At 41.0% G+C, this 27,199-nt stretch overlaps 1 protein-coding gene across 1 annotated transcript in view; it reads left to right on the top strand.

The window, feature by feature from the left end:
- NAMPT (nicotinamide phosphoribosyltransferase) overlaps nt 1–15,083 on the top strand; it is a 33,221-nt gene extending 18,138 nt beyond the window's left edge. The window contains exons 5-11 of the mRNA XM_075145259.1: nt 323–481; nt 850–986; nt 3,040–3,265; nt 4,452–4,571; nt 9,926–10,066; nt 10,220–10,354; nt 12,146–15,083. Coding sequence (XP_075001360.1) covers nt 323–481; nt 850–986; nt 3,040–3,265; nt 4,452–4,571; nt 9,926–10,066; nt 10,220–10,354; nt 12,146–12,259 — 1,032 coding nt within the window. The 3' untranslated portion in view covers nt 12,260–15,083. The remainder of the gene's footprint in view (nt 1–322; nt 482–849; nt 987–3,039; nt 3,266–4,451; nt 4,572–9,925; nt 10,067–10,219; nt 10,355–12,145) is intronic.
- The last annotated feature ends 12,116 nt before the right edge of the window (nt 15,084–27,199 follow it).

Genomic DNA, 27,199 nt, shown 5'->3' with positions numbered 1-27,199 from the left:
TCCCCCTACCTGGCAAGAGATTGCAATAATTTTACAGGAAATTCAGAACAGTACTTTTATCCACAAGGAAAGGAGGATGGGGGGAATTGTGTGTCTGTAGCTTGGGAGTGATAACTCCTGAGATGGTCAATACCTGGCCTACCTTATAAAGGTATTATAAAGACTAATTACTTTAGCCCTAAAGCAAACTGTTGGAGACGTCAGTATTTTCTGAATGGGCAATGAAAATAAATAGACCTTTTTGTGCCTGATTAAATGCCAAGTGGGGATTTTTAATTCCTAAGCAAACATACACTTAATAATGTGATGGGGTTTGTTTTAGACTATTCTTGTGCAGTCATGGTATCCGATCACAGTGGCTACAAACTCTAGAGAGCAGAAAAAGATTTTGGCCAAATATTTGCTAGAGACTTCTGGCAGCTTAGAAGGACTGGAGTATAAACTGCATGACTTCGGCTACAGAGGAGTTTCTTCACAAGAGGTAATACTACTTGTCTAATAATTTGAAAAGTCTAATCGTTCTTAACTGTAAAGGATTGTAGCATGTATCTGTTAACGATTGTGTACCTATTCAGCACTAAAATTGTGAATGCATAGAGCACTGTGTTTGGACTTATTGTGGAGGGGGGAGATCTGGGGTGGGGGGTAAGTATGTGTCTGAACTGTGAGCGCTAGACTGGGAGAGCTTTTTTTCTATATGGAAGCTGTCTTTCCTATGTAAATGCATGAAGAGGGTATTGGTGAAACGGGAACTGAGTCAGAGTTTTGCTGTTACAAACTAGTGCTTGGTGGGGACTGGGTTTAGGCTTCTATATTTGGCGTGGCAACTGAAAGTTGCATCTTTTTCAGACTGCAGGAATAGGAGCTTCAGCTCATTTGGTGAACTTCAAAGGAACAGACACTGTAGCAGGAATTGCATTAATTAAAAAGTACTATGGTACAAAAGATCCGGTTCCAGGATATTCTGTTCCAGCTGCTGAACACAGGTAAGATATAGGGCTATTAAAGCCTTTTTAAAAATAGCTTAACAAAATGTAATTTTTTCTTATCCATCTTTGTATCCAGAAATATTAAGCTGTTTCACTTATATTATACAGTATTAGCCATGGCTGATCCAGCTGTTGAGGCTGAAGTTCAATACTGATGACTCTGTATGTTCTAGGGGCACAACAGTGGCATGATTGTTCTTAACTATAACTGTGTTTTAAATGTTTATAACCTTCTTATCAGCATCTAAGTAAATTTGGATGATTCTTTTTAGAATGGACTTGAAGGCTACAGGTTAAAGTAGATATTGAGGATTCACATCATGAACTTTAAATTTAGTTGTAAATATAAAATCATAAAATGAAAAACCATGTAAGTTTCAATTCTGGACTCTCCCAGATCACGTTCTCCCTCCAGAAGAGGGAGAGTTGCTCTAGAGCTTCCCATCAGCATAATTAATTCAGCCAATGGTAAATCCTTGATCTCTCACTAAGAATTGTGAACGAGTTTTTGAGAGTAAGCAACTGATCTCAAACAGACATTTGAGATGAAGAGCTCTCATTTTTTATATGCAAATGCTGTACAATGTCAGGAGTGAATGCAAATCCTTGGATTTCACTTGCATGTCTGCATACTGAAATGAGCAGAATATAAAGGAAGCAACAGCTGTTTTGTTTTTCTTATCGAGTACAAAATCTAGTGCTTTTAAATAGTGAATATTTTCACTTAGGATTGCAAAACAGATAATGGAAAGGCTTACATGAATAGCCCTCATAGGATAGTGATCATCTTTAAAGGAACACTGCTTCATATAACTTTCTGGACCATTGCTGTAGCGCTGTTCTAGAACTCCTGCTTGATCAGTAGAAGTGATAAATTTTGTCTGAAATGTCTTCTCTTAATCTTCTCTTAACTTAGCTTAATACTACAGTTAAATCCAAAAATAATGGCCCAAGCAACTATAAAATTCTTTGTAATGAAAGCAAACACATGGGAGTCAGAGAACAAGCATCTTTTGCACAGCGTATTGAAGCGGTGGTATGAGAGCAGACAGCCTAAACTGCCCTAGTTAAAGTTTGCATTGCCAAATGCAGACTGCAGTCACCCTTTCCAAGTTAATACACAAAAAGGGGCTCGTGCAAGAGACGCAAATTTTTCCAGAATTGTTCTACTGTTCCACAACCTCCAATGTGAGGTGGTGGTGTGAGTGTGGTGCTTGCCTCTGGCACGCCACCAGAGTGGTTCCTCAGATAGCCCCAACCTCTCTGAAACAAATTTTGTTTTCTCTCTTCACTACTGTGATCTGGGGCTTGTCCACACAGTAGTTAATGCCAGCATTTAATGGTAAAAATTCAATGCCCACTAGCTCTTACTGCACACCTATGCTTTGCATGAGAGCATTTTTAGGTGTTCACACAGAAGTTACTAAAGCCAGTTATGTCAGCTGGTCTGTGACAGCCACATACAGAACAGCTACTACAGATCAACTGGCATTCAATAACTTATTACCTCTCTTAGCAACTCTGTTTTATGTGCTTGCCTGTACCCTTGTACCAAGGGTAATGCCCTGAGGTTCCTCTAGAAGAATGTTTGTATGAGTGAGCATAATGGTTTTAAATCACTATTAAAAAAGAAAATAAATCGTGTTTTCTTCTAAGATTTTTCTAACATATGCTGCTGGTTCTTTTTGTAGTCTGAAGTTGCCAGAGCCAGGTGTTCTGTTCTTGCATTTGTAGTTCCCTGTCTGAATTTCAGATTTAAAAAAGAAGCTCTCACAAATGTTTAAAAAAAAAAAAATCATATTTACATGCGAAAGAAGTTTCATGTGTCAAGTGTTTGTCTGAGTTGCCAAAGGTAAATCCAGAGTGCTGTTTGTTTAGTATATAGTATATTTACTATCCATGCAACACAGAGCTGATAAGCACATAGTTTATGCTGTCTTGTAATCATATTGCCTATCGTTATCTTGAACTGTTGCTGGTAGGAAATACAGAATGCGTGATTTAACATACAAGTGCTGCTCTAATATGGATTTTTCAATTGACTTTACAGTACCATAACAGCTTGGGGGAAAGATCATGAAAAAGATGCTTTTGAACACATAGTGACACGGTTTTCTTCAGTGCCTGTATCTGTGGTTAGTGACAGCTACGACATTTACAATGCTTGTGAAAAAATATGGGGTGATGACTTAAGGCATATAATTGAAGCCCGAAGTCCAGAGGCACCACTTATTATTAGACCAGATTCTGGGAATCCCCTTGACACTGTTTTAAAGGTAATCCTTTCTTGAAGTCATTTGTGTACAAGATTGGGAAAGGCAATTTTTTGTTTTGTAATGACTGGCTAACAAACATAGGAAACATAATGCTCTAACTTGGTATGCATAGTATATAGTTAATGCTGGATAATTTGGACCTATGAAAATGTAAACATTTACCTCATCTCAATATAGATATGGAAACTTCTGCAGTCTGAATAGTTTAATCTTTTTCATGAAACCCATTCTTACATACCATTCTTGAAGCTTTTACGACAGTTACCAGTTTTGCTGATCTAATGATGCTGGAATGATTCTATAAAGAGAAACTTTAGTCACTCAATAACAAATAAAATGGGAAACAACTGAAGTTGTAGACTTCTTAACACCAAGTTGAGGTATCTTGGCATCCTATATTAATGTAATTCACTGTTTTATGCTGCAAATACAAGTTTAGCACTCTTCTCCCTTTTGTAAGACGTGCATTTAAGTCAGTGGCACATGACCTCCAAGTTGAAAAACGCTTCTTGCCTCGTAGCTCTTTAGAGAGCATAATGATTGTTGCAGTTCTATAATAAAAGCTGTTGATACCTCTGAATTTGAGTAGCTGTCAGCACAGTTTTAATAAGAAAGTAGGGGAGATTTTAGCTATGTTGGTACTCTATCAAATTGGATCCATACAGCTTTGACGCTTTTTTCCTCCCCCTTTGCGACAAGTGACGTATCAAAAATAGGAACTTTGAATAATCTTTATCAGAGCTGATAAGAAAAACTCCTAATTGAAGTGTTTCATTTTAATTATTGGGGGCTAACAAAATCGCAGAAAACTGAAAGCCTCATCTACCATCTTAAGGGAAGACAAAAGAAGAGCAGAATCTTCAGCTGGCACATTTAATAGCAAAAACTCGCAGCAACCAAAGAGAGAAAGGAGGGAAGTATGGTTCTGATCAGCTCTCGGGTACAAGTTCATAAAGGCCATATGGTCTGTGACGGCTTTAATCTAATGGCTTCCACCACAATGGCTGGCATGCTCTTTGTTTGTCTATGTGGATAGATTTAGAGCAGGATACGTGGGTATACTTATGGATTTTTCTTTTTTGAGAGAGAGCACGTGACTCAAATGTGGAAATTGTGTTTCTTTATTGGAATGGCAGGTTTTTGTTTTTGTTTTTATTTTGAACTGTCTCCCTTCTCTTTTCAATAGGTCTTAGAGATCTTAGGGAAGAAGTTTCCCATTACAGAGAACTCAAAAGGCTACAAGCTGCTGCCACCGTATCTCAGAGTTATTCAAGGGGATGGTGTGGATATCAACACATTGCAAGAGGTAGGAGATCCTGTTCATGTGTCAGGGTGACACTGGAAATGTTGATATTTAATCTGGACTCTATTATAACTAGTCAGATGTTGCAGCAGAGACTGCTGGCCCCACCCTGCCCTTCATTCCAGACACTGGCAGCGATATCCTAATGCGTAAAACAAATTCATTAAAACTCCACAGGGAATTATTAAGATGCATAAAAAAACTAAAAGGCATTTCCTACTCCCCCTGTTGTAACCCTTCTCCTCCCACTCTCTCTCCTTTTGTTTGTTTTCATCCTGCTTGTCAAGTCTAATTCAGATCAAAATCTGGCAGTGTTTGGTCCTTTCATTGATATCTAAGGCACACTGCATGATTGCTGTGCTATAGCAATAGTAGTAATTAACTGGTTTGGCTCATTAGTTATGTACCATCTGAAGTGTGCTTGCACTCAAATATTGAAGGTGTAGTTTTGAAGGGGACTTTTTAAAAACAAGGGTAAGGGAGGTGAGTTCATTGATTTGGCAACTAGTGGAATGAGGATTGTTGAAAGCCCGGAAAGTACGTATAACAGATTAGACTGTAGTCTGAGTCAAAAGTGCAACTTCATCAAGACAAAAATTGGTTATTTAGTAGATGCTGCATGCTTGAAACTAGTTACAAATTCACCACTATTGACTAGATGGAGATACTAGGTAATATAATGTGGTTACAAAGATAGAGACTGCAGTAACTACCTATGATGAGGGGCATGTAAAAGGAGGAGGACTTGACTTATCAGGTTTGTCTTGAATCATTCATCTTCAGCTGTATTAGAGTTCAAAACCAGAAATAAGTTGGATAAATTTAAGATTAAATTTACTTGATTTTATTGATGCTTGTCTTAGCTTTCTAGATTGACACATCCTTAGATTCTTCTTAACAAAGTTGACTTTTGCTGCTCCTCAAAATTAAGAGAGAGACATCAGGCTTGTTTTTTAGTTAGTCTGAAACTATCTGCATATCTAACATGGGCACATACTGTGAACCTCAACGACAGAACTCAAATTTGTCACTCAGATCCTTAGAGTGCAGTTAATATAGAGATTGTTACCTCATATGCCAACTGTAGTGCAGTCACACACTGCAGTTTTGTTCCTCCTCCAGCAGCCTTTAAAGCTATTTATTTTACTTTATTTTTTGTCCCATGTGGCTTTCTGAGAATATACAACTGTGCTAATGTGCTTAACAGAACACAAGCATGAGAGGTTAAGAGCTGGGAAGAAAGTCTTGTCGTTAGATACTAGGGGAAGAGACTTTATTTTTTTTTAAATAAACTTCTGCTTGTTCTCAACAACCTTTTAACAGGACTGATGCCTTTGTTAGGCAAAGTATGTTGTGGTTTTGATTTTCATGAGTCATGACAGGAAAGAAATTGGACTATTAATTCTTTCCTGTAAGGAACATAAAGGTTGCTTTCTGTAAGTTATCTGGACAAAATTCAAGGGTGCTTATATAGCATCGATTGTAATCAAAATATTAAAACTAGTATTTAAAATCTTTACATTAGAGGAAAAAATGCACTGCTTTCCAAGTTCTAAATAGAGCAGGAAAATAATTCTGGCAGCTAATGGGAGAGGATAAGAGGCAGAAGGAGCAATTCTTTGTTCAGATGATCTGCCTGTTTATGTATTTTCCTCATCAAACTGTAACTGATTATGAGGAAAAGTCTACCTGTCATACGTTGTAGAAGAGAATTGAAGATCCAGTTCCACAAGACGTACAGAGCAGACGTAACTCACTGCTGCCTAGTGGCCGCCTTTGCATCTCTTCCTGACTCTGTAATCTTGCTGCGCACTCCCTGTCAGCTTTGGTCATTGAACCGCGGGTCATTAAACTAATTTAGCCCATGTATGTAGCAGCAAACTAACTCAGCCAAAAGTGATCAATTTTGTGGTTTGGTGAATTAACTTGGCCCAAAAAAGGGGCCAGTACTCACCAGCAAAATACAGGAGAGAAAATAAACTGTTGTTTTGAGCTGGGAGAAGCAGGCAGGAAGGAAAGAGACACTTCTCATTTGACAGCAGCAAGTTATGTTGGAGCAAAAAGACCATGATCTTGCAGCCTAATTTTAGTCATGTTTAAATTTCATGGATCTCTTTAGCCTCTTATGTCAGCAAAACCAAGGTTACCATGCTGACTTTTGGAAAACTGGGTAATAGCTTGCCATTTAGAAAAAAACCAAACCAACAACAACAAAAAACAAACACCACCCCAAAACCAACCCAACCCTGAAGTATAATTCATGTGAAGCATAATTCATCCTTTTCAGAAAGGAATTTACATGAACAAATATGTATGTATTGTTACGGCCATCTTTTTTTCCCCCTCTTATAGCCTATGCAAGTGATTATTCTAATTACTCCTTATCAGTCTTAGATTCTAGGCATGATTTATTGTTATGAATCAGATGAAAGGTAATGAGTACAATAGGAAAATCTAGAATGAATAATGACCGATCAGTCTCATTTAACTATCCAAACTAGCTGAAACAATGATATAGAAAACAACTCAGAGTATAAACTGGATTTTAAAATTCTTTGTTTTAATAGGGGATGCTGGTAGAACAGGTAAGGAACCTTTTCTGACTTTCTTCTAGTATTTTCACTTTTTAAAATCATTCCAATCTGCTAATTCCACAATATACTACACTTTCAAAGGATTTTCTTTGAACATTCAATTTCCAGATGTCTTTAAATTTTTATACAAAGAAAATCCTCTAATCTGGAGTCACAGTTGATATATTAATCATGCTCATAATGGTCAGAGGAAGCTGGTCAAAACCTTGACACCTGAACTGTTCTCCCTGTATAGGTTTGAAAGTGTGAGACAAGAAATTCTTCTGGATTGTTTTCCTTTGGGGGAGGCTTCAGTTGTTTCAGATCTCCCCCTTTTCTTCTTCCCTGTTACTGCTGCTGTTTGCTATCTCTTCCCCACACTTAAGGAAGCTGTTATCTGGGCCTCTGCTGTGGGCCATTCGTAGAGTCAGAGCTGTCCTTCAACTTAGTCTCGATTTCCCTTCCCTTCTACTCCTCACCTGCCAAAGATCAGTCTGAGTAAGGAAATCCCTTGGGAGAGAGTGGAAAGATGGAAGCCAGTCCTTCACCCAAAGTAAGTGAGGAGTTGTGCCTGTGGCATAAGATGAACAAACCATCTGTAAATGAGAGCAGGAACACTAGCTGAAAGGGGGTTCCCATTTCTTCTCACCCAGGCAAGAAGGTTAAGCGGCCATGGCCCAGCTACGCTATATTTGTACTAGCGTCTGTTGACCTACAAGTATCAGTGAACATGAAGTCTAAGCATCATGTGCCTTGGTAGGATGTTGTTCATACCAGGCAGTTTGTGCTACATCTTGCAGGCACGTTCAAGCAAGTTCAGTGTCAGACCTGATCTATAAAACTGGATAAGGAAAGGAGTAGAATACATTGGCTCGGGCTTGGCCAGCAGTTCACATGGCTTCAGGCTTGGTCAGCGTCTGGACAGAACTTGATCGGAGTCCAGGTAGAATTTACCTACACTTGCCTTTGCAAAAGACAATGTAGATAAGCAGAGTCTGTATCCAGGCCCAGTCAAGTCTGGTTTCTTACGGTACTGTTGGGCCTTATGCTTAAGGAGAGGATATACAAAATCCCTTTTCTTACCCTTCCTTTGTCGTCTTCAGTTACTTCTGAGATGCTTAAGGGAGAATTTCATTCATTTCAATCCTTTATCCTCCCTGGGTATCCCTTTCAACTGCGTCCAGGAGAATCTAATCACCTGAAAATATGGATTCTTTTGTGCACGGTCACTGTCTGGAAGGATATGATAGCTACTGCTAAAATCCACAGGATTGTCACATATTGAGGGGGTATTTTTTCAGGATACAAAGCTTCCAAAGGGTTCCCTTAAGTGAAAGTCATGGTGGTAGTGCGTGAGATTTGTTTCGCTTGGCTTCTTGGATGAGACTGAATAAGCTGGTACCATTAGAATTATGGAAACTCACTGATGAGATCTCTACGGGGGAAATCTCTGCCAAAAATGTAGTGGGAAGGCGTTCAGAGCATACCCTCAGAAGGTTATGGCTCTGCAGTCTACCTCTCCTGTTGGCTGGCCTCTGTCAGGCATTCAGACTTTGAGAGTATCTGTGAAGAGACAGTCTGCATGTGACTGAATGGATAAACAAAATATTAGTATACTCTTTTGTTTACATTAGTTAGCCATTTGCCACTGTCTGAAATTGGAATTGTCTCTTTTTCTTTTTTTTTTTCTTATGAAACTTCAATTTCGCCTTAGCTGTCCCTTAAAAAAGTGGCTTGGTATCAGTAGCTCCTGAAACAGTCCTGTTCAGTGTTACTCTGGCATTTCCTTTTGATGCAGGAGGCTAAGACTGCACAAAAGATTACCAGATTTCTGACGATGTTGATTTTTGAAACTGCACTGTTCCCCATAGATTATGTCCTTCCATTCTGCTTCTCACCTTCCTTTTTTCTGGATGGATGGGATTTTGCTATTTCACCCACTCTGAAGTTTTCTCAACCACTTTGTTAGTAAAATGGTTAGGAGGTAGGATTTCAAACACTCTCTTATTGGGACTTTAACCATCATTTCAGGTTGTCATAAGGGTGACAGGTCAGGGAAACAAATCTTGGCCATGTATGAGCGTGACTAAGCTAGCACCCATTACTCCAGGCTAGAGGAGGTCATGTTTGTCTGGGTAGAATGAGGTGGGGGGGGAATGGTATAGTAAGTTTTAACTTGACTGTTGATAGCAGTGCAGTTCACATTGATCAGTATCTGCCTGAGAAGGTGGCAAAGCAAACTTTTTGAGGAGCTTTATGTATTTCCATTTCGCATCTTCGAAATTGCTAATCTAATTCTAGTCAATGTGATTTTCAGGAGAATTGCTCTGTTGAAGTCATTGGGCAAAGTGGGTAATAACTATCTGGAGTTGATGAGCAAGATGACTGCTTTGTTTCAGGATACATGCTATCCTTTGAGGTCTTCCCATAATTCTGAGAAATCGGAAGGCTCTGAAATACTCCCACGAAGTCTTTTATTTTCTTTAGAGCTCTGATTGTCTGGGCATTGCATTACTGTGCTACCCTCGTTTGGAAAATATATATGCCAGCATGATAATAGTTTTATAGCAGAAACTTTCTATAATTATGCCATGCTGGAATCGCAAATAAAAATGCAAACAGTGTGCCAAGCATTGACAGAATTGTTACGTATATCTCCTGGAAACTGAATGTTAGTTGGTTTAATTGTCTGTAAAAGCATCTTGTTTAAGTAGTATAATATTTTTATGGAAAAATGGCATGGCCTAAAAGTATGGTCCATCATAATTTTCTTTTTCTTACTAGATTGTGGAGGGAATGAAGAAGAACAAATGGAGTATTGAGAATATTGCCTTTGGATCTGGTGGAGCTTTGTTGCAGAAACTAACCAGAGATCTCTTAAACTGTTCCTTCAAATGTAGTTACGTGGTGACCAACGGTCTCGGGGTATGTCTTTGTACAACTTCTTCCAGTATGTTTTCGATAGAGGCCTTCCGACTTAAAATCTGTTTGACATTTCCTGTTACGTTACCACCATCTGCACTAGGTACACAAGCCCCACAAAGCCCTTTCCTTTTAAAAAAATACTCTTCATTTTAGGTAAACGTCTTCAAGGATCCGGTTGCTGATCCGAACAAAAGGTCAAAGAAAGGCAGACTGTCGTTGCATAGGACACCTGCTGGAGATTATGTGACGCTTGAAGAAGGCAAGGGAGACCTTGAAGAGTATGGACAGGTATGAATTTTCAAAACGTATTACATCATTCTTCATGCAAAAATAGACTGAGAAAAAGCAGGCTATAACTCAATTTCAGAATTTTTTTTTTTATTGTCTTTTTGTTGAAGTGCCATCTTTTGTCTGAACTAACTCAGAAGTGTCCCCAGTGCCAAATTCAGTAACAGCAGAATGTTAGAATGCCAGTAGAATGTTCAGACTTTACAATTAGAGATTTTTCTCTTTTGTTTGTCTTCAGAAACATGAGAACGTTGCTGCTTTTTCCCAAAACTAATGTCTCAGTATTGCAGAATATATGCTAGCTAAGTAGTTTTGTGCGGCCTATATTGCACAATTTGAGTAGTGACCTGAGTTGGCGGTGGGAGAGGGGCAGATGTAACTAAAATTTTTTTCTACTTCCCCATTGAGATTTTTAAATAGTTCCTTCAGGTGTTAGCGCTCTCTACGTGGAGTAGTTGCCCAGTTTTCAAAGATGTAAATTTAAACTAGGAATTCAGTTTCCTGTTAATTCTTTACAATTGCAAAATGAAGTGCTATTTCAGTAAAATAAGCACAAACTTTATGCCAATCTCAGGCTTCAGTTTGACATTTCTTATGTTTTCAGTGTGCAAGCATAAAATGTTTAACTGCATTTGAGTCTCTTCCTGAATTAAGAGGATTGAAAATAACTTATCAAATTGCACTTCAGCCTTTAGAAGCTGGAAGTTTCTTGAGTTTTCTGGTATACAGAAGCACATTTGTGTGCTACCCCTGCAAAGGGGTACTACTAGGCATGCTGTTTTATGCAACAGTAAGCATAAAACTGAGATCTCTGAGAAATTTCAAGACAGAAAACAGAGTTATATGCACTGTAGATAATGTGCTCTGGATGCAAAGATCTAAGAAAAAAGACTTCCAAAGTTATATATACACATATGCATGTATATATGTTTGTGATGAACATTCATATATATAAATATATATCTAAATATATATATGTAGAGAGGGAGGGACCTAATGGTGAGAAATCTCTTCAAAACAAATCACAAATCTTTGGCTCTGAAATAAGGCAATATATGGTTCCTTCATTTTTGACAGGTGAAATAATTAATTACGAAATTTTCTGTCCTGGGATATTAGAGCGGGTTATTTACGTGGTACAGGTTCTGGGCCTCCTTGGGAAATGACAGGGAAATGTATGCTTTTGTGGGCCCATTTCCCTAAAGCCACAGGTCCTTGCAAAGAGGTAATCAAGCATAGTGACTGCTCAGTGTTGCTTTTGTGTTCCCTTTTCTGTACAAAGCTGTGCTCATTGTGCTTATTGCTCTTTCAGTGTGCTGTTTGCAAGCACTTCTTGATACACTGTTTCACAAAATATACGTGCAAAGGGAACTGCGAAGAATTTTTTTTTTTTTAATTTTTTTTCCATAGTTGCTCTAGAGGAAATAAAGAATTCATTTAAACCTCTGTAATTGAATTGTATTTAATGGGTTGAGAGTCTCCTTTCTTACCAGCTGCTCTAGCAGGGTGTATTTGGCATGTGTGGTTTTGGCTTTGGCCAGATGTGGACAACTCACTTTAGGGTCTACTTGGCACAAAGCTTCTGTCTGTGCACAGGATGGCCTAAATCCTTTCTTCTGTCTAACCATTAGTGAAAGGTGTCAGAAGAAGCTGTAAAGATTTAGTATCTTGACAGTCTAAAGCTCTAGTCTTACCAGGCTTGATTTGGGTGCTTGCTTTTGAGTTTGTGTAACTTCTGTTGTTTGTTCATTTGCCAAATCACTCTTGCTCAAACAGTGGTGTTTCTTGCAGGATCTCCTTCATACAGTATTTAAGAATGGAAAGGTAACGAAGTCATACTCATTTGATGAAGTAAGACAAAATGCCAGGCTGAAGAACAGTGAACTAGAAGTGGCGTCTCACTAAGTTTCATTCCATGTCTGCATATGTGTGTGTGTAACAAGTACGTACTGCATAGCTACTGGGTTTATTGTACAGATTTGTGTGTTTGTGTTTTATGACATTGTAGCCGAATTATTTGTTGGTTTATGGACATACTGCCCTATCTTTTGCCAGTCTTTAGGAAAGATGAAATCAGGAAATGGTACTTACATTGTAAAACATATTTAATGCTAAAGTGTGCTTTTTAGGGCCCTTTGCCAGTAGTGATTCAATCTGGTATTGATTTTTTCACAAATGAGACAGAGCTGAGAAACTTTTTTATATATAACAGAATATCACAAAATGGATTTACATAAAATTGTCATGATTGCTTTATGTTTATATTTAACTTGTATTTTTGTACAAACAAGATTGTGTAAAGTATATTTAAAGTTTCAATAATTAAGTCTTTCCAACTTTTCATGATTTTTATGAGCACAGACTTTCAAGAAAATATTTGGTGGGGGGGGAAATCCATTGCCTTTTGTCCATTAATCAGCAAATAAAACATGGCCTTAAAGTTTGTTGTGACATTGTACCATTTGACAACTAAATCAGGACTTGTATCTCCTTAAGATCCCATAGAATTGCTGACCTCACCAGTTCTTGTAGTTGTCTGTATTAGTAAATCTGCATTAAAGAAAATTACTATTCTTACTAGAAGGTTTAGGTACTACAGACCTTGCTGGCACTGTAAGGTATGTAAATGAAATGCCAAATTTGAAAGGATTCTCTACTGCAACTTAACTTGCCAAGTCTATCCCACTTGGCATATGCACCTCAATATTTTAAGAGTAAAGTTTTTAAGAGATCTCCTCTTCCACTATAGAATATATGTGTAAAATACTGAAATATGGAAGCGGTGTATTTTAAAGTAATTACACTTCTGGGTTTATTTTTCATATACTGTAAGTGACATGACTTTAAAGCAAAATACTGGACTGGGTAGTGCACTTTTTTACTTTTTTGTATTTTTTTCATTGATTTGCCTTTTGTCAGACTGGATGTTAAATTGTAAAAATGTTTAACTATTTTTGTTAACAACTTTAATAAAACTTTATGCTAGCCAAATTCCTACATGAATGGCAGACCTGTTTCCCGTTCTCGCCCTGTCTCATTGGGGCGAGGAGGGGCTTTTTTTTTTTTGCAGAGGGTAACTGTAAAACAATATGTTTGAGAGATACTTTTGAACTGTCTGCACTTGATTGTATTTGCTCTCTGCATATGCTTGATGTGAATATCTGCTGGAAAACAAAACTGTTGAGGATTTTATTTAAGAAGCTATGTAGTAACCTCTGAAATGTTTGGTAGTACTGTAGGATGGCTCTCACTAGAAAAGTACCTCCCTTAAAAACAAAAAACAACAGCAAAAGCAAATGGCTCCTGTGTTATGCTGGTGATCAGCTATCAGCCAATGGCTTAATATACTGATGTGATTAATGCTTCTAATTAGTAAGTGATGTTACAGAAAACTGTTAGGAGTCCTCTAAAATAATTTAAGCCTACAAAATTTTATAAAACATGCTTTTAAAGGAAGATTGAAAAGCCATACTTCATTGCTTTTATTCTCTCACCAAAAAGGGCCACATCAAAGCACCCATGATATTTCCAGGGCTTGTGGTTAAGACATTTATGCCCAGTCTCAATAGTTCTTGTTAATAAAAACTTGTTTTCCACTTGTAGTGTATGTAATTATACATTTAAGTGATGTATTGTTTCAAAAATAGTGCTTTAGTAAGACTCTAAATGCTGACCTTTCACACTGAGGAACTGCCTTCCCTTTGCTATTAATGCTATTGTTTGTATTTGGCCAGGAAAAATTTTAAATCTGGACCTAGGATCAGTAGCAGGTAAATAGTACAGAGCCTATTTCACTCCTCCACATGTGTACTAGGGAATTTTATGATGTATGGTTTAAAAAACAATAAAGTAAATGCTGCTTTCATTCTGTACCAATAAAAATTTTGATAACTGTTGACTACCCATAACTGATATTTTTGTACTTGAGAACTGAGGATATACTGTGGAAGCACTGTTTTCTTGTGTACCATGAAATACATTAGTAATTGTTCAGTATTGTCTAAAAGTTTTAGCTTATTAGTTGGAGACTTGAAGCAAATTGTCTACTTGTGCATGTCACTTTCAGAAAGTTGTCACGTCACTCATTTAATTAAATGTTAATATCTTTAAAAGGGGAAAAAAAAAAAAAAGAAAAAGAAAAACACCTGGTGCTATTCAGACCTGAATATGTCTCTCTGTGTTTTGGCAGTTTGACATCTGGCCATCAAGGAGTTGACAGAAATTACTGCAGTGCTTGAACCATACAATATCCTAATTCTTCCACATGAAAGCAAACAGCATGTTTAAGTTTGCTTTAAATTACTAGATTTGTAGTCATTGATATATTTTAATTATCCCCGTTTCATAATATAATACAGTATTTGTATTTAAAAATAGGAATTGGGAGTTTTGTGTTAATACTCTTATTTGTAACCATATTTAGCATAAGAAATGGATTTTATAAGACTATTTTTTCCTTGAGCTGCATGATTATAAAAGACGCTTTTTTGGTACTTTGAAAGTCTGAGGAGAGAATAGAAGAGTACTTAACTGTTTGGTTTGCCAAAATCAAAACACAGCTTAAACAGTTTTTTCTTATAGGTTTTTACATTCCTTCTTAACCTCTTTAGTGAAGAATAAATATCCCTCACTTAAATCCTCTGTTAAAGTAATTTTAATGTACTTGGCATCAAATACCAGTATGTAACACACATGGAAATAAAGTTTAGTTCTGGCAGTGAAAGTAATAGCCATTTGACTGTGTCTTAAAATTGTGATGTTGGGCATCAGATTTCATTCCTGTGCTCTTTGTTGCCAAACGCAGACTGGAGCATAGCTGTGCTGTCAGTACAGTCCTCTGTAGGAGAGCGGCTCAGTTGGCTTGCACGCTGTTTGTGGTTAGTGGTTGAATTTACAGTCAGCTCAGTTCTGGAGAAGAGAAGAGGGTGTTTTTTAGGGTGTGAGCACATCTGTGCTTCAGCATCTTGCGTGTTTGTGCTTAAAAATGAAGCACTTGTAATTGAATTTGATGTAAGGAATTATCCTCTATTTATATTTCACATAATCCTTTCTCAAATAAAGATTCATTATTTAAATTTTACTTCTAAAGCTACTAAAAATGCTTGTTTAAAAGCAAATTAACCAAAGATGTTGCAGCCTCCAGTTCACTTCAGTATCTGTCAAAAATGTCAGCTTTTCAACAGAGAGAACGTCTCATGTCCCTTTGGACAGGATTTTAATAATTGGAAGAAGCTACACGTTTAAATCCTACATAACTTCAAATTGCAGAGGGTGCCTTACAAACACAGATGCTGTTGGTATGGGTGTATAAGGCACCTAGTGTAAAGATTATTTACGATCATTTGTTGCTGGCCCTTCAAGTCATACTGTAATGTAAAAAGGGGCTCCTGTAGCCTACAATAATGGCCTTTTAGCACTTGAATTTAAAGTTTCTGTTACATTTATCTTTACAGAGAACATGCACAGCCTAAGTGGTAGGGAGGCCTCTTTCTCCTCCTTTCCACGCTCCAGCTACAACACTCCAGCTTTTCTCACTCTAACCAGCCTGTGTGCAAGTTAAAAATTATTATTAACAGACCCACTGCTTTGTTACCACGGTGGTAGGCTCTCAGATCATCACGCAAAGGAGTCTGCGTGATGATCTGAGGGAAATTCCAGACCTCAGACTGTGCAGGAGGAGGCAAGGGACTCACAAATGTGTCTCTTCCTACGTCCTCTAATTCTGCTGTAATAAATAAAATAGTATCTGTGCTGAGCTGCTCAGGGCAGGAACAGTGAGGATGCATTTGAGCAATGGTAATTGCATCTCTACCTGGTAACGTATGGGGGTTGTTTTGTCCATGAGAGCCCCATCAGGGTCCTGAGGTGCGCACCTTCTCTGTGAAATTTGTAAACCCTTGAGCGAAAGATGCTCCTCCTGTCTTAAACCTGGTGGATGGAGGCACCTTATGTGGAGAGCTGCAGGCCTTCTGAATAACCTGATGATCAGAAATAAGGAAATACTGAGATTAAAGATGATCTGTAGAGTCACACTTACTGAAATCACAGTTGTTAACCATGGATGTTAGTTATGTTCGTTTTTTTCCCTGTTTTACTAGTAGCATAGCTGACCTTGTTAATATTTTTAAAACACCCTTCAGAGTTATCTGAAGATATTTGTTTTTAATTCGTGGTAAGGGATGAAAAGCACTTAGCAATAGAGCATTTCTAAAAAGTATTTTCCTGTGGCACAGTATTTTGTTGAAAGATACCCTGATTTCTGCTGTAACATAATCCAGAGCAATTCAAAGGATATGGGAGTGAAGTCAGCTGGATTTTTCTCAGGTAACATATTTTGTTCAATATCATTTCCTTACCAGTCTTTATCTGAGTACTCCCAACTGCTTTTTGAATAGAACCTCTAGAATTTTCAATTTGTGGTGAGGTTTTCTGGAATCAGAATTGCAGTCCTCTCGCCTGCCCCTGGCTGGAGCAGAGAAGTCTCTTAAGGATGGATAGGGAGCCATCATGCCTCCAGAAATAATCTTACTTCCCTCTTATACAACTCTTCTGAGTAGAAGGGCAAGTTTGTTGTTTGTTTACCTTTGAGCCAAAAAATCAGAAAATTTGGGTTGTATAACTCCTTTTTTTCCAGCAGTTTAGATTTTAGATCTAAATCAATTCAAGCTGTTTCTAGATCACTAAATATATTTACACAAGCATACTCTAATTTATTGGTTTGTGTAACTATTTACATTTTCGTATGCTTCATTGATTAATATTGGTCTCTGAGATGTGAAGATCTGATTCTTGGTGGTTATTCCTATGCTTGTGTCAAGTAAACATATTGTATGTAGCCAGGTAATTATAAATTATTGAAAATGGCTTCAGAATTTTCTGTAATTACAGTATTTAAGAAATTTGGGTAGTTAAAGAATGCATGGAAGGGTCTGAGGGCTGGATATTTTACTACTTTGTCACTAGTTTAGGTTATTAGTGTAGCTATTTAAAGCTTTCACACCAGCTCTTTTATACGAAAGGAGATGAGGAAACTTATTTTATAATGGCTGAGTATTCATATCGCCGAAAGATTAATAAAAGTAATGCACTCTCACGTCAGGTGAACTGTATGGGCTCTAAACCTTTTATCTTCTAAGGAAAAATGAAGAATATCAGTCTCAAACTTCCTTCCCTTTCCCACAAAAGGGAGAAGAAAAAAGCTGTTTTCTCAGTGTTTGGGATGCGGTTTCCTCAGCTTTCCAAGTGTAAAGAACAAGGCTGGCATGCTCTTCCCTTTCAAGGAAGTTTTCCCTATTCCAAAAGATGCTACCCTATTTTAAGCATAAGGAATTGCAGCTCGTTGTTGGACGTGTCCGAAGGATGACATACCCCAGCAATTTAAGAGGATAATCTCTGGGCGAAATGGCTTTGGGTAGAGAGATGTCTGTAAGTCACAGAAAGGTCAGAGCGTGACAACTAATCTCCCTCTGGTGAGGTGCCTCCCCGTGATTTCTGTCTCAGCTGAGCAGGTTCAAGTCTATCCTATAATCTGCTGTGAAAACATTGATGCTGTTCAACCAAAACAGAGTGTCGCCGTGTCCCTGTGATAACAAAGCAGTGGTCTGTTAATGTGCCCCAGTCTAACCTTAATCCATTTTTCAAGGTTTGTAGCTGCTTGTCAAGGCAAGTGCCAGTGACGAACTTCATTACAGCTACTGTTCTTCCCACACACTCTGGGTTCTGCAGCCTCACCTCCAGCACTGTTGCTTGAAGACCATCATTTGCTTTTATTGCAACTATAAATCTCCAGAAGATAAAAAGGAAGATGTCACCTCTGTACGAGGTTTTGCAATCTTTACACATTCAGACAAAAGCAAATAGATTCACACAGTAAAACCAAAAGAGAAAGCTGTCCCTTTGCTGCCACACCACAACACATGGTTGAGTTGTCACCATGAAAATGTTAATAGACACACGAGAGCTGGCACAACTAAAAGAGAATTTGTTCTCTTAGAAATTGATTTCCTTAAAAATGCCATCTACTGAAACATACACATATAATCTTTCTAGTAATTAAATAGCTGAATACTCAAACACTTCAGTTTGGTTTCTGCGGGTGCTTCTTGACTCACCAGTCTCAGACAGCTTCCGTGTGCGTAACACACAGTTAATCCCATCAGACAGGGAGGCTGCACTGGCGCACCGAGCAGCAAGACAAAGGACTCAGGTATACAGAGACCGCAATGCCACCTCTTGTGTCTGCTGGGAAAGTCCAACACCATACCAAATACCATGTCCTGCTGCCATCCTGAACCCTGGAGTTAAAAAAGCTTTTTTGATGGGTTTGGTGAATCTAATTCAGCTCCGGCTCTGCTTATAGCTGTGGAGACTGTTCCCATGGCTGTTTTGTTGTAAGAAAGCATGTATGTGTTCTAGCCATGGTCTATCTTTTACAGCCCGTACTAGATTAGGTAAGACCTGGAGAGAGTTTCATTAGTTTCTTCCATGTTACAACGGGGGCCTGCCCAAAGGCAGGTCCTGCCTCTGTCTCACTTTGAGACAAGAACCCATATGGTTATTGAATACGTGGTGTGCTGTAAACCAGCACAAGAAGAGGGAATGACTTTGCAGGTTGTGATATGATTGTAAATAATAATTCCTTCCCAAGTCAATTGATTAGACACGAATGCTGTCACTGAGATGGTTGTTATAACACTGCAGCAAGGGCAAGGGTATCGAGATGCGTGTTGGCTAAGGCTGCCTCTGGTTCCCTTCCAACTGATTTTCTTTATCCACTACTCTCTTAAAATACATGGAATTTGGAAAGCACCACTCTCACCAAGCAGCCACGTGTAGTTTTCCTACAGTGAGGTAAAGCTCTGTGTTACAGTCTCTATTCTTGCCTAACATTTGAATTGCCTGGGATATTTTTGTTTGTTTGTTTGTTTTTAGTGCTATTGAGCTTTGTACTGACATTTTTATGAAACTATTTTTTATAACCCCAGGATTTTGTATTTAAGTGGTAGTAGAGGAATCATAACACGTCGTTTCATGCATGAGGTTAGGATTATTTTTTCCTATACACATCAGTTTATGTTTATGCTGAATTTCATCTCCCATTTTAATTTGCAGTCACTGTGTTTCATAAGGTCCTTTCGCAATTCTTCACAATCAGCTCCCATCTTTCTTACCGTGAGTAACTCAGCACCTCCAGCAAACTGTCACCTACTTACTCATCCTTCTTAGATTGTTTAATAACATGTTGAGCGGCATGAGTTCCAGCACAGGTCAGTAAGTGGAGTTTCACACTCTCTGTGAAAGCTGAGTATTTTTCCTACTCTGTCTTCTAGCCTTTGATCAATGTTGTATCCATGTGAGGGCCTCCCCTCGTGTCTCAAAACTTCTTAGCTTCCTTCAAGACTTGATTAGAAACCTTGTTGAATGCCTTTTTGAAATTTAAGTAGGTTATATTAAAAGGGTCTCCCTTATCCACACACCCGTTGACGCCTTCAAAGGACTTCAAAGAAAGTGACTTTCTCTTGCACATGTCGTGCGGAGTCTTTCCCAGGAGCTTAAATTCATTCCTACCACTGTAATTTCAAAGTTAAGTTCGACCTTCAGCATCCAGCCCCTTGGTTTTTCTATGCCTTTGTCCGCAAGATCAAAAGTCTTTTGAAAATTTGGAAAATCTGACTCCAGACAACTCGGGGAACTTGTGAGACTGATCCTTGTTCTCCTGCTGTCTTTGCCGTGTTGCAATACAGTTCTCAGTGGCGAACGGCACAATGTTGACAAGATTCTGCAGTTTCATTCATGTGTTGACAGTCACCTATTTCAGTCGAGTACCTTGGGATAAGAACAACGGCTAGCCATGAGGACAAATTTATTCTTCGGGTTTGAATTAAAGAGGGGCAGTTACTAAGTGACAGAGCAACTTGTGGGAGGCTTGTCACCTGGTGATGCTTCTCAGGGACTCGCATGAGCAGGAAAGCTGGGTGTTATAAAAGAGACGGCCTCACCCGCCACTTCACAAGCAATTTGATCTGAACTAGAGGCAGAGAGAACCTAGTTTGCCCAGTGCTCATCCTTGGACTCCAAAAAAATTCATGTATTCAACAAGGGACTCTGGGCTAAACCAGTCTCCAGAGTACTTGGGAAACTGAGGCTAGAAAATACATAGCCCTGTTGATTATTTTGTCTAAATATCTGTCTTATGCTACCTGAGTAAAGAGCCATTTGTTTTAGATCCCCATGCAAGGCTCTGTGGACATGTCTCATGTCTTGAAAAAATAGATATATACACCTGGTCATCTCTACACTTGAAACGAGGGTATATTAAAACTACAGAGGTGCCTCTGGCATATTTGCTGGGCCTGAAGTGACCATCGGCAATTAGTCTTTTACATATACTGGCTGTACAGGGATCACATAAATATAAGTATATACACATATACATTTTACACACACAAACATGCAATCTATCTATATATGAACAGACAGATGTATATAGAGGTGTATATATTCTATCTATAAAAGGAAATGTCCATAAAGACTAAAGACATTCTAATAGTGATCTTTCACGGGCTATGATCTTTCACAAACCCTGCGTACGGAGATCCTTGCCCTATTTCTTCCTGCTAGCTTCATTTTATACGTGAAAGCATTGTGTAAGCAGCCTTTTCAGCTGCCACCTGACTGGCAGCTTATGCTGAAATGATCATCTATGATTACACCTAAATCTGTCTCTGAATTATTGCTTGCCAAGAGAGTCTGCGTGTCTGTCTCTGGTGTTGTGTAAGTTGGTATTAAGCTACCTGCCAGTGGATGTCATGGGACTGTGACCAGGCAAGTCAGGTTTGCGTAACAGTAACCTGTCTTTGTCCCTCTTTATTACCTGCCAATTTACATGTCTTCCACAGACTTTATCAGCGGAAGTTTTATGTCATTGTCTAGTTAACCGATGAACAAACTGAATTGCGGCAAAAAGACCCCAGCCCTTTGGCATCGCTGCTAAAAGTGATCATGCTTATTGGTGGCTCCCAATGATCAATATTTTGAGATCAGTGAAAGAACCAGTTTTTAATCCACGTAGTTAATTACCTGGCAATTTCATATTGCACAAGTTTCTAAAACTAAATATAGTGCTGTACTAATGCCTTGGAGGAATTAACATTGCATTACGATGGTTTTCTTTATTCATCAGACCTGCAATCCCACCATTAAAAAGACCTATTTAGTTCCCTTTGTCACTACTAGCCAGTGAAGTGCCCCGAACTGAAAGGTTATAGCCAATCTACTTCTCCATTTAGGACCTCCTTCTCCTTTAGCTTTGAGCAGGAAGGGCTGCTGGCCAAATCCTGGTTTCTACTGCAATTCCTAATGACAAAAGGAATGTGCTGGAAGGTAAGGAATGTGCTGAAAATATTTGGCTGGAGAAAACACAGCCCACAGGAGAAGCGGGGCTTGTGTATTAGCTAGATAAAGTCATGCGAGAAGCGGGGACCATCACCCTGGGGACTGTCCTGCCCGGCGCAGCCCAGACCTGGCAGCTTGTCCGTCCCTGCGCAATTGTCTGTGTGGGACCAAACTTGCTGAGCCACAGGACCGGGGCTCCAGCTGGGCTGCAGTGGGGCTCCCGGGCTGGGGGCGAGGGCAGGTCCCAGGTGAGGCAGGTCAGGGCGCTCGGAGGCACTCAGCGCCCGGACAGAACCAGCGGACGATCATGCAGCTTGCAGCTATATTTCTATGAAATTAAAACCCATGAACTTTGGTGATAAAGAAGTGGAATATAGCTGTGGTGGACCTAAATCTAGTTGACGATATGTCCCCAACACGCTGCTCCAGCAACATTCAAAAGCATCTGAAAAGAACATAAATGTAGTGTTCACCCATGTTTATGTGCCAAAATAAGCACAAAACAGTAAGCAATGCTGATGAGGTAGGAAAAGACAGTAAAGAAACAACATTTTTAAGGGAGAGCACAACTTCTTGAGATACACATGGTCCAGGGCAAGCCGGCGATACTCGCTTTCCGGTGGGAAGGGCAGCCAGCCCCCAGCCCCTGTTAGGCCAGTGGTAGTCATACACATAAGAGGGCCCAGGCGGTTTTCTGTCAGCACCAACTTCCTGAAGATAATGCACACATGGCCATAGAAGCCTGAGTCTGGGGTCTGCTTGCCTTTCAAGGAAAGCCAGCAATGCCATCATCCAAGCTTAGGAATTTTGTTTGAAGGGGATGCAGGGCTCTGGGGCGTTGGGATGCTGTGGGCACAGGGGTGGGATAGCCACTGCCAGTAACGGGACCACCCAGCAGGCGAGGTGGTGTGCTGCGTCTGACCGACACTGGGCTTTCCGACGGAACAGGTCTCCACAAGGGTCTGGAGAAGAAAGTCCCGGCCTTTCCCAAGCTTGCAGGTGCCAGTTAACTGCACAGAGAGCAGGTCTTCTGTGAAGGAAGGAGCTCAAAGACTGAACTGCTTCAGCCAGGACTTGACAACCCACAGTGGCTCAACAGATCTCTCTGGGAGGGAAACCTGTGCATTTTTAGAGCAGCTCAGACATAAATAGCGCAACAGAGATAATGCACCATAATACACCTCCCAGAGCCCTGGGTTCCTCCAGCCCTTCTTGCCTGCTGGGAGCCGGGAGTTTTCATCTTCTACAGAAGTACTCACACACCCACTGCAGCCTCATCATGCAGTTCCCTGGGGGCTGTGAGATCCCCTGTGGGGTAGCAGAGGGCTCTGCCTGGTATGGTTTCCACCTGTGCAGGACAGCGATTGACATGGAGCAACCCCACAGTCTCCTTCCTCTTCCTCTACCCTGCGGTCGAGCTGCCACGCTGTCCTCCCAGCCCCCAGGGCCAGTGGCCCTGGGCAGCGGCGTCCAAAGCTGGGGCCAGAGAGGCCAGAGAGGCCACTGTGGCGTTAGTGCTTCCAGAGTGAACGTATGGCTGATGGCAGGATGAAATTTAAACTGCTGAATTAGATACAACACAGGTCTGGATCAGAGAAGTATAATTTCAAGAGCCGGCGAGCAATCCAACTGAAGGCGAAGAGGAAACTCCCCTCAAAAGCCCGGCATACCCTGGGGGGAAAAAAAGAATTTTGTATTAAGTGCGTTTTTCTCTTGCACATGCTCGGTTCATGCTCGGTTGGGTGTGAGCAGGGATGGGCGATCATCATTTAGCACGCAAGGTGCTTCCCACCAGGGCGAGCTGCCCATGTGAGGTGCATTTGTGTTTCAAAACTGAGTTCCAGGTCAGCCTGGCCGCAAGCTGGGGGAGAGCAAAGTCGTACAGACCAAGGGAGTCTGCAGGGAAACGGCTGCTCCGAGGACACCAGATCCCTCTGTCTGCATCTAAGAAAAGCCAAAGGGACGGGCACTGCTGCGGGCACCCTGTTAAGCACAGGCAAGGGCTGTATAGCTTTCACTAGTGACCTTTCAGCCTTCAAAATCTTGGCTGTAACTTGCTAAAGCACACTTTGCCTTTAATATCACACCTGTCCAAGCGGAGGTGGGAGGGAAGGAACTGAACTGGCGCCAGCTGAGCATACTTCGAGCACGCTGCTTCTCTAAAGATGCCAAGCCAAAGCCAAGTGGCATGTCCAGGCTGTCCTGGGCCCTGCAGCGAGTCCTCTCCATCAGCAGTTGCTGCCTGGATGCTGCTGTCAGGAGGGTCGTCTCTGTCCCCGCAGCCCAGCGATGTGCACGAGTGAGGAGCAGCCCCTGGAGCGACTCCACTCCCGGTTCCAGGTAAGTCCTGAAGGTGAGTGAGCAGCCTCAGGTCAAAACTACATCAGGTCTTCAGGCAGCATCAGGCTTCTGGTCAAAGCCACTGCAGCCGCCTTGTGTCTGTATAGGGATTATTTCCCCCGGGGAGATGTCTGCCGTCTCAGGGCAGGGTTTTTCTCTCCTGTTGGTGCGGGCTCAGGACAGGGCACCCCTGGGTGATGGGCAGGTGTCGGCAGAGCCAGTGGCCCACGTGAGATGTGCTGTACTCCTGCCTCATTCGTTGGCGCTTCCTTCTGAATAAGATCCTCTCTAACGGGCTCGGTGTCAGCTCGGTGCCGGTCAGGAAAGGGCAGCAGGCAACACCAGAAAGGAAAAATGATTTTGAAAGTGGAAGAATCCAGGATTCTCTGATGCCTTTCCTCTGCCGGGGGAATAACAAACCACCCGGCCACAGTGTTTATAACTAGAGTCTTCTCCGTATTTTTAGCGACTGATCTATGAGATCATTTTGCTATTTTCAGTTGTTTGTGACTTAGGACTTTTCTGTTGGGAACATGCTGAGTGGGAAGGAGCACATACCCTGAGCTTCCAGTGAGGGGCTGAGCAGACCCCACGTACCCAGTAAATGATACTCATTTTCTGAGCAGTTTATCTCCCCGGAGCATTAGCAATCCAGGGCATAAACAACAGTTTTGGAAATGCCCTCCAGGTTGTTCCTCCAAGAGGCAGGAGAATAAGCATGTACCCAGGAAAAGTCCAGACAGTCTTCATTAAACTGACCTGACCGCTTCCTTAAGCAGGCAGAGTCTTTGCAAGCCTGGATGTCACCTCCTGTGCCCCATTTACAAGCAACCACCGTCTTGCTTAAGGCAAGAAACATTATTCCCACACACGCCTTTCGGTGACTCTCTGGTTTCAGTGCGAGGGGTCTCACAATGGATCATATATGCTGCGTATGCTACACCATTCCCAGCGTTAACACAGTGCTTGCTGCAAACACCTACGGCTGGCAGCTGGGCACCTTTGGCAGGCACTGCCCTCCGAAAGGGGCAGCTTGGTTGTCTCCCTCTTACCTGCCCCTCTCCTGCTTGCCCTGCTGCATGACATGCGAGGTGCCTTACGTCATCTCTTATCTCAAAGGACAAATAGACCCTGATCCCTCATAAATTAATAAAGAAGCAATAATTAATTGACCGAGCGATAAGCCACAGCTGTAACTTCACATCAAGCCTGCAGAATGACCTGCAGGACTCCCCTAACACCGCCCGCGCTGTGCTAAAACTGTGGCTTCCTTCGTCTACGCCAGAATTTAACATTCATTAAACAGAGACAAGCTCCTGCAACCAGGGCAAGGCTCAGAAGAGAGGAGTTACTTGGGCTGTCTGTAAGTGGCGTGGCCCCGGCAGCGCAGGGGCTGGGACGCGGGGGTGCTGTGTGGGCGAGCGCTGCCGACCTTTAGGACCTTGTCAGAAGAGCAGGGTTTCCAGCCAGGATGAAATTCTGCCTCTGGAAAACTGAGGGTAAATCTGGGGGCAGGAGAGCTCCATTTGGTCTGAGCAGACCCCCAAGTTCAAGGTAAGTTTTGGGATATTTGCACATGGGGATCCTTGGCAGGGCTCCGCCGACTGAAGCACAGCCACCGACCCGGCGACCCCGCACGGAGCCGTGGGACGCTGGACCTCCTCGCAGCCTGATGGCCAACGACGACCTCTGCAAGCCAGCGAGCGCGAGATGTCTCAACCTTGGGACTTCAGCGTTTCCACAGCTTCAGGATCACCAGCTCAGCCGCAGAAGTTTTAAGCTACTTAATTACTTTTTCTATGGTGCTTATAGAGGTACAAAATGGCACTTTTACTACCAAAAGGGGAATGTTTATCTATTTTTATTTCCTTTCGAGTTAGAGGAGGAGAGTGGAAGAAAATATGAGCTTGCTTTCTCCAAGAAAACAAACTGACCTTTGAGTGTTATGAAAGCCTTTATACAATAATTTGGGCAAAGAGAACTGGAATTTCTCCTGTGAAGCACATTTTTCCTTAAAAAATGCCAGTTTGCTAAAACCAGAACAGTTTGCAGAAAGGCTTGGTTTCAGTGAATCTGTCCATTTGATATAGCTGGTTAGAAAAGTTTTGGAACTGCTGAAATGCTGAGTTTGTCAGCATAACTCTTCAAATATGAAGTTTGTCTACAGTTGGGAGTTAAAAAAATAGAATTTTAAAAAATAGAAAAAATAAATAATAATAAAAAATAAATAGAATTGAAATAAAAATTAACTCTTTTTGCATTATTTAAAATCAAAATGTTTAAACCGACCTAATCCAAAACACATTGTAATCATCAGTTCACAACAGCTTTGAAATTTGGATTTCTGGGGAGTGGAAAGTTCAGCCCCTCCCAGGAGAAGACTGGTAAGCAGCCCTGGCAGGAAAGCCACAGGGTAGGTGGGGACCGGGGGGTGAGGCGTCACACCTGGGCTCTAGAATAAACTGCCGACCTTGTGCAATGGCATCACTTTCTTTACAGGTATCTCTTCTGAAATGGGCTTGAACCGGTGGCTATGACCATGTCATGCAAAGCAAGAACTCTGCGTTTGGACAGGTCAGCGTGCAGCCGTTACCTCCTCTGAAGAGCTGCACACAAAATAAATATATCTATCTATCTAGTACACTGATGCAAAAATAACGTCAGTTAGAAATCGGGAAGCCCCTTCTGCCTCATGGCTATTTTCTCCCAGCAGCTCGGAGGTGGGACGCAGCCACCGCATGGTTTGCCTGAACTTGCATGTGGCGCGGGGAGGGCTGGGGCGATGCTGAGTTGCCCTTGGTTGTACTTGTTTTACTGATCTGCCCCGATTTGATGAGTTTGTTTTCAGTTTCCAGAATAGCGCAGGTTCAAAGCAACAGGTGAAGCATTTCTGGCTCTCTCCCTCTTCGCCAAAGGCAGTGCAAGACGTCTAATGAAAAAAAGAACAAACATGAAGCTAAAGGCACGTGTTGGTCTTGCTAACCAACACTAACTAACCTTAGAAGGCTTATTACTGTTTTGCTGTTGCTTTTTAACCCCCAAAAGGAAGTATTCTGGGCTGGAACTTCTGTGAGGCATGTTTAGAGCAAGATAAAGGTCCAGTCAAGATCC

The sequence above is a fragment of the Calonectris borealis genome, chromosome 1 (assembly GCF_964195595.1).
Source record: "Calonectris borealis chromosome 1, bCalBor7.hap1.2, whole genome shotgun sequence".
Classification (NCBI taxonomy): Eukaryota; Metazoa; Chordata; class Aves; order Procellariiformes; family Procellariidae; genus Calonectris; species Calonectris borealis.
The sequence above is the reverse complement of the archived record's forward strand: the minus strand, read 5'-3'. Positions and strand labels throughout refer to the sequence as shown.